Here is a 14,171-nt window from a genome sequence, read left to right on the forward strand (position 1 = left end):
CTGTTAAATTGTTTCTCTCCCAGTGTAGAGCTTAGTATGCACTTACTGCTATTCGTGTTTTATAACTGCTTGAGTTAATGGATAAATCAATTATATAATTGTTGGTAGAGGGACAGATCTGTACAGGCTTAATCTGCCTAGATATGTTTGTTGAAGTGCCACTAAAGTAACTCGCACAAGCTGGCAGCCTCATCAATCCATCACAGAATTCAAGAAGGCAATTAAGAATAAAGCAGTTCAGTAGTTCTATGTCACAAACATACAGCTGGGCTGATATTTCTCTATTTAAGTGTTGCTTATTTCCACTCCTGAGGTATGCTGGCAGATAGTGTCCACAATCAAATGAGAGATGTTAATCACCACTGAAATGCCATCACATTCGCTGTTGCTTTCTTCCCTGGACATCAGCTACAAATTCTTAAAAGCATACCAGATAACATGTGCAACAGGAATAGGCAAAAGCTGCCAGCTGTGTTCACAGATTACATAGTCCATCTCAGCAGCTAAGAAGCAGAACCCAAGTAGAAAACAGGCAGCAAAACAGAAGCTGTACAGCTCAGTGTGTCTGACAGCCATTGCTGAAATGTTGCTTTCCCTGTCAGTGTAAGGGAAACTTGCAAGGAGCAGACAAATTTGTGCCTTTTGATCCATTTCCAGTCTCAAAAGTACACTGAAAAAGCAAAATAAACTAGAGAGCTGTTTGAAATCCAGCACTCCTGAAACAGACAACTGCCTACTTGATAATACTGTACCCCTACAACATATCAAGTTTTAACCATAACTGTAAATATTTCAATGTCTGTGGATATGGTCTCAATACCGTAACAACACATAAGGAATTCTTGAAATAAGTACTAGCATCAGTGCTTGATTGGCTATTAATTTTCAACTTAAAAATACACTGAGTTCAGAATGGATCAATTATTTTTCCAGATGTTTTGTGATCTAAGATTTTATATAATAAGTTGATGAGTTAGCAAACCTAGGAGCAAGTACATGTTAAGTTTACACATCTACTGACCCACAAGTCCACACAGGTGATGTTCCTTCTGCCCTTAGCTGAGTCCCATGCCTGAGCAGGAAGGTCTCCACTGCAACTCCACATCCAGGGATCTAACTCCAATATCAGAGCTGGTATTCATATCTTTCAGCTGAGGCTGGAGATCAACAGCTGGGACTCTGGGGGGTGGGTACATCCAGCACACTGTAGAGTTCAGATACATGCTTAACAGGAGAAGGTAGCTGAAGAAAGTTCATGCACTGAGCTCCATCTGAGCAATGTCAGGTGATGCCTCACTAGCTCCTCTCCTAAATCACTCGCCATTGGTTCCCACAAGATAACAAATATTAATACATTCGGGAAAGCCACCTTTGGCCCTGAGTCTTGTTGGAGCTTTCAAGATGGACTGGTCAAGAAGTTTAGTTTCAACAAGAAGTAAATTCAATTGTAGACATGCAGATTGGGGGGGGGGGGGGGGGGGGGGAAGAGAGAGAGAAAAGTAAAAGAAGTTGTTACAGCCATACTTTTAAAAAGTATCTAGCCCTTTAATAGACTTGGTTTGAAAAACAAAACAAATACCATCCTGTTTGAAAGAAAGTATTTAGGAGAATAACTTTTCTGCCTATCTGAGATCTTGGAGTATTCCTTTAATCTACTCCTTATTATTTTGCTTGTTGTTTTATAAAACATACCATAGTTACACAGATGTGGCACTAATCACAGGGCAGAGCTTGCCAGCTGCCAGCTAGTCTGACATTATTCCATCAGGCATCCAGCAGTGATTTAGGAGATACAGCCATGTAGCTGATCCACTTTTAAAGAAACAGGTGTCATGTGGGCATGCTGGGAAACCCCTTCTATTACTTCCCCTCAATGGTTCACAATTAAAAGTAAAAATAAATAAATAAATAAAATATAAAATAATACCTATCATTTTGCACAGTGAGGTTAGGCACAGAATGCTGAGACTTTTAGTGGGTGTCTTGCTTGTTGAAGATAATTATGCCTTAGCTTGTTAGTCTAGCAAAACAAAAAAGTTAGGTACGGAAAACTAAAGAAGTTTGGGAGTCAACTGTTGTACTTTATATTTTGGATTAGGTTTTAGTATGAGATCTACATGTGAAGCTAGACCTGCCCCATAACTTGGGTTATGCATCATAATTCCTCCCTTTAAAATATTCCCAGTATTGGAGAAGTTTGAGGGTATGAAACTTTGATCAAGCAAGAGACCAGTGGCTTGGTAGGTTCTGGGAAAAATAAGATCCATTCATCCATGCTACAGTCAGAACTGTAAAATATCTCAGCTTCCTAATGTTTTATTCTTGTTGTTACTGTTACTGCTTTTGTTTTGGTGTGAAAAACTCAACTAACTTTTCTAGTGACTTTTTTTTTTTTTTTTTTTTTTTTTTTGCTTGTATGTTATATTAATTTCATAGTGTTATTGTGTTGTATAATGCATGAGTATTCACACAGCATCCACCCAGCAGGATGACAACCACAGTACTATTGCACTTACATGGCAGAGTTTTGGTAGCAGGGGGATGCAGGGGTGGCCTCTGTGAGCAGAGCCCAGTACGGTGCCCCATGTCAGAGTAAAGCCAGCTCCAGCAACTCCAAAGGGACACAGTGCTGCCAGAGCTGATCTGTGAGTGACACTGGTGGATTCTCTGGGAGAGCAGATTAAAGGAAAACTGTTGGACAACAGCAGTTGGGAGAGAGGAGTGAGAAATGTGAGAGAACAGCCCTGAAGCCATCCAGGTCAGTACAGAAGGAGGGCAGGAGGTGCTCCAGGTGCAGAGCAGCAGCTCCCTGCAGCCCAGGTGAGACCCAGAGAGGAGTAGACCACTCCTTGCAGCCCATGGGTGCCACATGGTGTTTCCCTGTGCAGTCATGGAGGATCCCACAGGGCAGCAATGGATGGGGTCTGAAGGAGCTCACAGCCCATAGAGAGCCCCCACAGGAGCAGACCACAGACCAGGGTTTACATCAGAGTTCTCTTTCAGCGTGGCCAGAGCTCCAAAGCAACATGCCAGCCCCACAGTCCCACTCCCTGTGCCCAGCCCAGCAAACAAATCTCCATTCTCCCTCCCAGTCTCCCAGTGTTCTTCCTCTCAGTATCCAACATTTCCAGCACAAACTGGAGCAAAGCATGGGAGTGCCAGCTGCAACTAGCAAAAAGTGGCTAGGAGGACTATAAATCTACTGCTGCCCCAGCAAGCCCAGCCCATGCCACCTCCCCTCCCTTCCCCAAGTGACAGGCTCAGCAAGATGTAGACATGGCCAGGGGTGAGGTGAGGCACAGAAGCCTGGTCACTGGGTACATGTACTGATGGGACATGAAGATGTCAGATAGGTGTCAGCTCCTACAGTTGTGCTGCATGAGCCAAAGCCAAAAAATACCTTTTTAGCAGACTGCGGGAAAATTCAAGGCCAGGATCATAGCCATTTTAAAGACTACATGGAAAATGAGAAAGAATATCAAAGAGTACAACTAAACACGATTAGAATTTTTCCACTGTACATTAGTCATAATTTCTATCACATCAGAAATACAGTCAAACTTGGATCACATCCCATTCAGTATGACGCCCTGCAACCAGTAGACCCTTGCACCCGAATGCTGTGGCACATAGCGTGATGTGACACTTCACAGCTCTGCTTGCAGCACTCCCTGAACAGGACCGAAGCTTTGATTCTCTGCTGCAGTTATAGAGAAACTCTTACAATCACCTACAATGCAGCCTTGTGTAGTATTTAGAAGGTGAATCTTTTATCCTTGCTCAGGGCTCCTACCCAGGTTTTCTTGTGTATCAGTTGCTCCTTTCAGCCCTGCACGTCCTTGTAATGCACACATTGTTCATGCATGAGCAGCTTTCCTGGAGACATGCAAGAAATTCAAAGAATTAAGTGTAAACTTTCTTTTCCTCCTGCGATTTTCATTTTGTGTGCTTAGCTATTCCACAAGCCTCCTTTACACCCTTAAATATTAACACAGATGTTCTCTCAATGTGGGATTCCTCATTATCATATGGATAAATGATTGATTACCACCATCTCAAGCAAGCACAACTTTTATAACCATATGAATCAGCATCGTGCCAGTCCCTTAAGGAATAGTAACAGCGTCCAGGTATTTATTGAACTTTATTGCTTCCTGGATCATTTAAAAAGAGTGGCTGACAAACAATCGTTTACACGGGCTTCAAAGTTTGCCTCAGATACTCTGAGCAGTTCTGCATTTTGAAATGCAGGCTTACTTACTTTCTCGGCACTTTAACACCAAGTTGCTGGACAACTCCACAGCTTGTCCAGCTGTGGACAACTCCACAGCTTGTCCAGAAAATGCTACTATTTGTAGTGGCACATCTTGTGTGTTACAAGAAGGCGATTTTAACCAGACTTTGAGTGTAGTTTTAAGTACTGTTCTAACAATCATGCTGGCTTTGGTGATGTTCTCCATGGGTTGCAATGTGGAAATTAAAAAATTCTTGCACCACATAAAAAGACCCTGGGGTATTTTTGTGGGTTTCCTCTGTCAGTTTGGAATTATGCCTCTCACAGCCTTCTTGCTGTCACTGGCCTTCAGTGTGCTTCCTATTCAAGCCGTTGTGGTGATGATTATGGGATGCTGTCCAGGAGGCACAGCCTCTAATATCATCGCCTACTGGGTGGATGGTGACATGGACCTAAGGTAAGAGCAGCCGTTTTCTAAAATGTTTACATGGCTTTTTGTAAATTTGTATTGAAAAGGACTGTCTGATCTTTTCTTGTCTTGTTTGATGTGTGGTGGAACTTCTTTCTTGTATTTAGTTACTATAGTACTATTAAAAATAAGCAGACTAGAATTATTGTTAGTTCTTGATACTTCATTAGGAAGATATCATAACAGAATTGTGAATATTAGAGAATGTCTTCTCTTTAAGATCTCAAATTCTTCATAAAATAGAATACTAAGGACTCATTGACTAAGTTAGACTCATATTTGTGATTTTGTCTCTCCAAGACCTTGGGCAGTAAAAAAATATAATAAAGAATTTTTGAACCATAGTCCTATGCATGAAAGAGCAGCTATGTAACAATTTTTTGAAATAATGTTTCTTAGAAGAAACCACTTGTGGAAAAATGTCTTTCCTCCTTTTATGTTCTGCACAATGAACAGACGGGCATAGCCTTTCTCTTCGGGACCTAATACAAAAGAAAATTGCTTATGACATTTCTACGTGCTGCTGGAGCCTTCTGTAAAGTCTTCAGACTGAAGGAAATTTTTACAGGCAAAAAGCTACTGATTAATGCAGCCCTGCACATGAGGTGCTGTGGAAAAACTCCATTGTGACTAGGTGTGATGGTCTCTGACTGGGTGCTCCAAACTCAGAAACAAACATGTAGGATACGTAGTGCGGTCTTGGACATCAAACACGCTGTAGAAGTGCACCCTACTCCTGATGAAAATTTCTTGGGGCGTTCATTAACTCTAACAGCTTTTAAAAATGAGCCATCTTTTTTTCTTTTCATATCCTGATTACTCTGCTCTAAAATAAACAAGATAATTTCTCCATTTCCTGCAGAGAAACATAAATTGGAGCATTCATCCAATTTATCATATGCCAGTCTGAACTAGAAATGGAAAAAATAATAGAAGTAAGAAAGATGTGGAGTCAGAGCAAATTGACTAAGAATGTTAATATTTGTGGCTTTAATAAGACATTTTTTCCATCCTTTGAAAACAGTGAACTTTTCTGTTACACACAGGTGTTAATGTAATGCCTGCATTCAAATTATGTATGAAGTCAGCCCCCGCTAATCACCAGCTTCCTCACTGAGGAGGAAAAACCTATGATAGTAAAAACTATAAGACATTTTATTTCATTGAATGCAGGCCTAAGAAAACATAGATAAAAAGACATCCAGCACAAGTCTTAAATTCCATCCTAATCTTTCTCTGGAAGAATACATTGAGCTAAACTGTTCCTTGTCAGGTCTGTATATTCAGAATCATAATTGATGATGCTATGAGTAGAATTTATAACTCACGATGGTGGCAGAAGGTGAGGTAAATTGGAAACACATACAAAATATTATTCTTTTGGCAAAAGCCTTTACCTTAAGATTTCAAAGTCTTTTGATTACTACATTTTCACAATAATTCAAGGACTACAGGAAACAGGAGGTACAGCAAGTGATGCGTCTTCAGTCTTGTTAGAATAACATTACAAGTAGCTTGACTGGTTTCTGGACCCAGCACAGCATATCAGACTAAGTTCTGCTCTTAACTGATATTTTATCTTTGCATATAGTAAGCCATCACTATTATCTACAGTCCTGCTCCAACGCTTACTAGTCTAATTAAACCATAAGTTAGAGCAAGAATTTTCTACTATTTGTGCAGTCACTGAAGGTGCAGTATGAGGTTTTGTACCTTTCTTAGTAGTTCAGACTCAGATGATGTCCTCTGAAGTTTCCCTTAAGGGCACCTGTTTTTGACATTTCTTGCTAACTCATAAGAACAACTGCTTCTGTGTTACCATTTCCTCTCCATAGCTCTTCAGGGAGCTATGCGAGGGGGTTAGCAAATGAGCAGCCTCTGTAGATGGATGTAGATACTGTAAGAATATGTAGACAAAGTATAGACACAGGAAGCATGAGCTCTTTTATCCAGTTGGGCTTTAACAGACCTGAGTCAAAGCCCACTGCTCTTTTTCCTTTGTGTATAAGAATTCTCTTTCCAAAGTCTACTACATAACTACATCCAACAACACTGAAGCAGGGAATCAAAGGAACCAAAACTAAAACAGATATTTCTGTAGTTTCTGTATGAGTTCTTCCAGATCTCTCTGAATTTATCTACTTTGTGTATGTGTAGCTTCTATTATGAGGTTAAACTACGTCAAAGAGCAATCAGAAGGGAGGCTCATGAGAAAGTTTCCAAAGTCTCCCAAGTAAAACCTTCTGTCATTTTTAACTTTGAAGGCAACATTTTACCTACACTACTCAGAAAAAATTGACAATATCCTCCATTTCTATCTGTCTTTTTAGCTGTCTTACACTGTCTTCCATCATGCAGCAGAATGCTCATTTTTCTACAAAGTATGCCAGGCTCAGCGTATTCAAGACTTGGAACAGGTTGCCCAGCAAGGTGCTCCAACCCTGGAAGCATTCAAGGCCAGGCTGGATAAGGCTTTGAGAAACCTGATCTAGTGCGGGGTGTCTCTGCCTGTAGTACGGGGGTTGGAACTAGATTATCTTAAAGGTCCCTTCCAACCCAAGCCATTCTATGATTCTAAGACTTTATATTTTAACACAGAAACATTTTTTAACAAACCAAGGAAGCAACAATACTTACGCTCAGCTTCAAATGGTAATTGTCAGTACCTGCTCTTTGGCCTAGGGCAGGAAAAGCCAGAAAAGGGAAATTTATTATGTTGTACTTCCTAGATGATGAATGTTTTTGTTTGTGCTTTGGCTTTGGACTGAAATTCTAAAATACTCCAGAACTGATAGTGAAATGAAAAATGGCAATTGATCCAAATTGCTGCCCTCTCAGAGGCCAGCCAGTCAGCACACATATAGACTTGCCAACAGCCTTTCCTGATGTTTGCCACTCTAATTCTTTGTTTGAACTGAAATTTACTGTTCTGTTCAATGCACTGAAACTTACTGTTTCATGTCTACAGAATATGTAGGTATTTATGGTTTTTTATTTTATTTTTTTTTCAGATGGAACAATTCTTTTCATTTAGCTTTTTTTCTAACTTGACATATGGATAAATTGACTGTAGCCAGCAGCATTTCTTGCTTCTCTTTTCCTAAGCTGTTAAATCATAATAAGGAAATGAAGAGAGCATAGATTAACGTGAGACAAATTGTCACTTAAACCAATTTCTTTGCAGCATCAGCATGACAACTTGTTCCACACTTCTTGCAATGGGGATGATGCCACTCTGTCTTTTTGTTTATACCAAGATGTGGACCGATTCTGATGCAATTATACTCCCCTATGACAGCATTGGTAAGTCAAGTGAACCACACTTCTTCTGAATCTCCTTTATTTTTCTTCTAGTAAAAGCAACTCTTACACCATAATCATCCTACACAGAGGCACAAAGAAATTACCTCAGACATTTAAAAGCTATGTATTTTCCTACTTTTCGGTGATTTTTGTGGGAATTAGGTACCTGGACGACTTCAAGTCATCCACAGCTCTTCAGATCAAATACTTTATGTCATAATAAACACAGTACAAGTATTTTTCACAAGTTCATGCATCCTTTTCTTTTTCAATGGTTTGGAAACCTGTGTGGTACTGGGATAAGAATAATTCATACAGAAATAGCTGCTTTCCCTGGATGAAAGCATCAGTAACAGCTTTCAGGCACAATCCTGCAAAGAGCTAAGAGCGGAGTCCATATCTGGCAAAGTACTTAAGCGCATGTGGATAATTAAGCAAGTGATTAAAACTGCTGAGTCTCATTGAAAAGCTACAGTCTACACCACCAGGAGTGGATTCATTTGACTTCCTGTCAGAAATCTCATCCAGCTACAAAGAGAAAATAGTCAGAGTATTTAGAAATATATGCTCCAGTGCTTTGCAGAACTGTAACCCTAGTGCTTATCAAGTTCAGTTCCATGTTGCAGTTATCTAACAAAGCCAGCAGAGTCACTTTCATATTCCTCAATTTCAATTCTCATTGTCCTGGGAAAAAGAAAAAAATAAATAAAATAAAAAATAAATAAATCACATATTGCTTGTGCTTTTAAAAATCATACTGGAGAAAGAAAGGAGGAACAAAAGAATCACAGAATCACAGAATTGTAGGAGTTGGAAGGGATCTCTAGAGATCATCGAGTCCAAACCCCCCGCCAAAGCAGGCTCCCTACACCACGTCACACAGGTAGGCGTCCAGGAGGGTCTTGAATATCTCCAGAGAAGGAGACTCCACCACCTGCCTGGGCAGCCTGTTCCAGTGCTCTGTCACCCTCACCGTAAAGAAAAGCTCTAAACCATTTGTTGATTTGGTACAGTAGCAAAACACCTGCAGACAAAGTGAACATTTAATATAGCTACACCCATCGCAGGATAGTGGTGATTAGTGCACTCAAATTTCTGTCTGCCTTTTTGATTCAGGTGAATGACCACATAGCTTAGCTGAATGGCAATTACTTCAACAGGTTGCCAAATATAACAGACTGTAGAAAAGCAAATGGGTAGGTGTGGGTATAGTGTGTATGTGCTGGGGTTTGTGTACCAGAAACATCCACCACAGGCTTGTTCTGTAACTCCAGCTGATTCACACAGTGTCTGCTCCCAACATGAACTCCTACATGATATGTGGGTTTATCTTTCCTCTTTTCTTTTTTACAGGAATTTCACTGGTAGCTCTTGTAGTTCCTGTTTCAGTTGGAGTATTTGTTAATCACAAATGGCCCAGTAAAGCAAAAAAGATACTTAAGGTAGGATTTGTACTGCTGAAGCACGGGTAATTATAGACAAATTACAGAATAGGTAGCCACACTTAAGCAACATATTACTACTCATAGTATTCGTAACTGACAGCCTTGGAGTTTTCAGCAGAAAACAAATAAGACACTGCAGAATTGCATTGCTTTCCCCCTGCACAAACATGCATGAGTCGTACATGTTATTAGAAGCCATCACCAAAGAGCATGTTTTTGTTTTTGGCTAGAACTACGCAAGCAACTGAGTTCAGTTTATAATGTAAACTGAAAATTGGAAGGAAAATTATTCAGGTCAAATGGAATTTTTCCTTCAAAATAGTGCAAAATGAGGACAATCTGAGTCAAGCAAAAACAATTCTACTTTTAAACCAATTTATCATTTTTTGGCAATTTTGAGTGTGAAGTTGATTTAAATATGCATATATATGTGTGTTGAAAATGTTCCAATGTTTAAAAAATCTAAGAAAACTATTCAGCAAGTTCAACTATATTTGCAAGATAGATTCAGAAGCACTGAATCTATGATTTTTGGCAAAAACAGACCTTACCAAAATAGTAATAGTAATACCTTATCTACATTTTATGTTTACAGAAAATTAATCATTCTGAATATTTTCCTTCTCAGTTCAAAGTGATTCTCAGATATGCCAAGTACCTTTGGCCTTTGTTGACCACCCTATGTTAATATAAATATTTTCTACATTTCTTAAACAAAAATAACCCGACAAGTGGTTATTCTACCTATATTTTATTATTCTTTTTCTGCTATCATCTCAGAAATTACAGAATGCAAATAAGGTCCTTTTAAATCCAACTAATTTTCATGATTTTTTTCTTTATCCTGTTATTCTTTTTAAATGCATCCACAGATTACTTAAGAACATGAGAGATGATTTCAAAATGGTGCTGTTCCTGCATAATCAGTTAAGGGGAAGTTATGGACTTGAGCTAACATGAGAAGATACTCTACTTACTCCTTCAGCAAAACACAATTTCACTGTCATTTGTACTGAGTGGGCGAGCAACCCACAGTAGATTCCACAGCCAATTTGCTTGATAATACACAATGAAGCATCAAGCAAAGATTGAATCGTACCTGTCAGATTAAGGTCCAGATAGTGAGAAATGGAGATAAGAGCACAAAGACAATGTGCAACAGAATAGCTTGTCATGGCTAGACCGTGTTTCTTTTTCCTAGGTGCATGTAGTTAATCTCTTGGTCAAACAAAAGCACTTGTTGACTCAGTGCCCTTAAAAAGATTCAGTCAAAGATTGATGAAACCAGTTCAATAAGAATACACCTTTTAGCTGAGAAATGGATTTCTCCTTCACTTAAGCATAGATATCTTCTGGTGAGATCTCTTGCAATGTATACCATAATGAGATATTGAGATAAACTGAATATTGAGAGGAGAATGTGTTATCCTTTACCTTGGCAAGAAGCAGTGAGGATCTCAGTAGGTTCAGCCACAGAAAATAAGATGAACTCAGTGACTGTGTCTATATAGAAATGCATATAAGCTCACAGCAAGTTCTCATACACAATAATTTCAGCCACAATAAATATTTATTCCTTTACTTGACAAATAATTTCCTAGAATCAACAATCTAGCATCTTCTTAGCATATACTATGCTAAGCCCCAGCTTTTAGACTACTATTGTCCCAATAATTCTGGGAAAAATCTAACCTCTGAGTTATTCCTCATCTATGTCACAGCTCTGATTTTTTTAATGTTTAGTTTTAGGTGAGCTTTGATCTGTCTGTAGTCACACTTTGAAGTACATTGTACAGCTCTATTTTTGGGAAACTGGCAGCAATCTAATCTGTCTGTTTCACATGAATTAGGTGGTGGTTAATATTTAGCTTTACGTTTAATAAGATGTTTCAGTGGCTCAGTTACAAGACATTCAAAGGTATGTTTGACATTGTGTTTGTTATCACAAAATTTCATTGAAGTCTCTTATTTTCTAACAGGTTGGTTCCATAGTGGGAGCAATTCTCATTGTCATCACTGCTGTAGTTGGGGGAATACTTTACAAAGGCTCATGGGTTATCACGCCTAAATTATGGATCATTGGTACCATATTTCCAGCAGCTGGCTATTCTTTGGGATTCTTTCTGGCTCGTCTCGCTGGTCTGTCTTGGAGCAGGTATAGATTTCTCTCTGACGTAGACTTATAGCCTTATTTCATCTGTGAAGGAAGATTTTAAGGCAATAGTCAAAACTGAGAATGCTTCCTAAATATTCATTTTGCAACAGATCACTCATTCCCCAACCATGTTTCTAGTGTACAGCACGTAAATAGAACTTTTAATGTTTACATTTTTATCTATGGATTATTACTAGTATTTCCTTTTGTCTTTCCCATGCGTGCCCATGTCTTGCATTTCAAAGGAAGTGAGCAGAACAGACCTAACAAGCAAATGTCTTGCAGCAAGTAAAACTTCTCATGAAGAAACAGCAGCCAACAATTTAGATTATTGTTGCAGAAGAGAGGGAGAATAAAGTTTCAGATTGGATACCAAGAAAAGGTTCTTCAATGAGAAGGTGTCTGGGCACTGCAACAGGCTCCCAAGGGTAGTGGTCACAGCCTCAAGCTCACAGAATTCAAGGAGCATTTCATATGTGTGGTTTGAATTTTGGGTGGTCTTTTGTGGAGCCAGAAGCTGAACTTAAAAACCTTTGTGGATCCCTTCCAACTTGGGATATTCTATGATTCTACAATAACTAGTGTTGACTATAGAATATAATATTCCTCTGCAATTGCTTAATTGACTTAGATTGCGTGTGTTCTGGTTCTAAAAATTCTATCAGTCGTAAGCTGAGGAATGCTATTTTTTCATTTATCTATGTGGTTCCTGATTTTGCAGATACCTATTAAAGAAGAGGAATGTGCAGGATGCTATTTCACAGTTGTCATTGTGTTATTCCCTTTAGATGTCGTACCGTGTCTCTGGAAACAGGCATGCAAAACACTCAGCTATGTTCAACAATAGTACAGCTCTCCTTCAGTCCTGAACAACTTGAATTGATGTTTACTTTCCCACTCATCTACAGCATTTTCCAGCTGTTGTTTGCACTAATGATTTTAGCAGGTAAAGTATAGATATTTTCTATTAGAACATTATTATCATTGCTATCATCACCAGCCTAATTTTCTGTCAATGTGCAGAAAACAAGAACATACAGTTGAGAGAGGAAAATAATCAAATGGAAATCAGTTACCTTAATAATGACTCAAATAATCATTGTTCATCACCACTATGCTGTATCCTGTATGTAACTGGGACAACAGAAGGGTTGGTTTAAGATTTGGAAGGGCCTTTACTTTTCAGAACAAGGGAAGCAATCTCTGTCACCTACAACTGACTACAGAAGTGTCAGAGATTGGGCAGAGATTTGTTTTTACCCTTTCCTGAAGAAAGGCAAATGTATCTTCCTCTAGAGCCCTCTACCACTCCAAGGTGCCTGAGCTTACAGCATCACAACAGGACCATCCTGAAAAGCATGCGTAAGCTCATTCTCCTGACATACATCAATAGAAAGATTAGCTTCATAGCTAATATCAGAAAGAAAATCTTCAGCTATAGTCCCTTTTTACTCCTGCATGCACCTCACACTCATTGCACTACAAGTACACACCTAAGCTACTGAGGATTGAGACTTTATCACTTTTGTTCACTCCCAAAACTAGCTGGGACTTTTTAGCTCCCAGTCAGAAGTGAGCCATCTTACCAGGCATCTAGAGCACTGTCCCAGGGAGACAACCTTGGGAGCTATAGTCCCAGATTTTACCTCTATAGCTGGCAATTGCATGAATATGGAAGAACTGTTTTTCCTCACTCTGTCTTAGTTTCTGACAAACAAAATTTGTGTAGAAGAATGAGTGCCACAGATCCAGCCAATAGCCCAAAGGTTTCCCAAGAAAGAAAGGCAGCACTTTTAACAGGAACAAAAAAGCAGTCAAGCGTAATATATAAATATGTGTATGTATATATATATATATATTCCTTATTATTTTCTAAACATACTTCTTTAGTGATGAGAGTTGCTGACATAGAATAATTAAATCTGGCTTTAAATAAATTGTATTGAGTTATTGGAATATTTTAGCAACATAAGATAATAAAGTGTTGTATGCTTACATGCGAATACAGTGTTTTTCAGATCACTATTATAAAAATTTCATTTAATATTAAATTTCCAGGCTACCGTGTTTATATAAAACGCTGTGTCAAAACGAATGCAGACGTTGAGAAAACAGAAGAAAAAGATGATTCTAAATCAATTTCATCACATGCTAAAGAAAATGGAGGATTTGTATCAGACGAGATAAAATAGTCAATTACCTCTCTGTTCCAACCAGCTGAAAAGATGGAAGATGCATGGTTTACTTAAAACTTGTTTTCATATGCTGTTGCTTTATATTTTTGCTAAATGTATTTAGCAAAAAAATGGAGTTCTGCTGATACTGGACAGTGATAGTTCAAAATGATTAACTTATGAAAAATCTCTGCTTTGATTTTCAACATGGTTTCTACCACAATTTTAACATTTCTTTTTAAATATTATTCCTTAAAATATTTAATGTATTATTTTGGTTTCTATAAAGAAGGAAAGAATAAAGTTGGGCCATTTCATAAAGAAAAGAGAAGAAGAACCAGATACTTGTTTTACAGATTTTGGATCATGATCCATTTAGTCTCAGCCCTTG

General features: G+C 38.7%; 1 protein-coding gene across 1 annotated transcript; it reads left to right on the top strand.

The window, feature by feature from the left end:
* The first annotated feature begins 4,245 nt into the window (after window positions 1–4,245).
* Window positions 4,246–13,798, top strand: SLC10A2 (solute carrier family 10 member 2). Its single transcript, XM_072358255.1, has 6 exons — window positions 4,246–4,691; window positions 7,888–8,006; window positions 9,360–9,448; window positions 11,431–11,606; window positions 12,395–12,552; window positions 13,665–13,798. The coding sequence occupies exons 1-6, from the start codon at window positions 4,246–4,248 to the stop codon at window positions 13,796–13,798; spliced, it is 1,122 nt and encodes a 373-aa protein (XP_072214356.1).
* The last annotated feature ends 373 nt before the right edge of the window (window positions 13,799–14,171 follow it).

Source organism: Excalfactoria chinensis, chromosome 1 (assembly GCF_039878825.1).
Source record: "Excalfactoria chinensis isolate bCotChi1 chromosome 1, bCotChi1.hap2, whole genome shotgun sequence".
Taxonomy (NCBI): Eukaryota; Metazoa; Chordata; class Aves; order Galliformes; family Phasianidae; genus Excalfactoria; species Excalfactoria chinensis.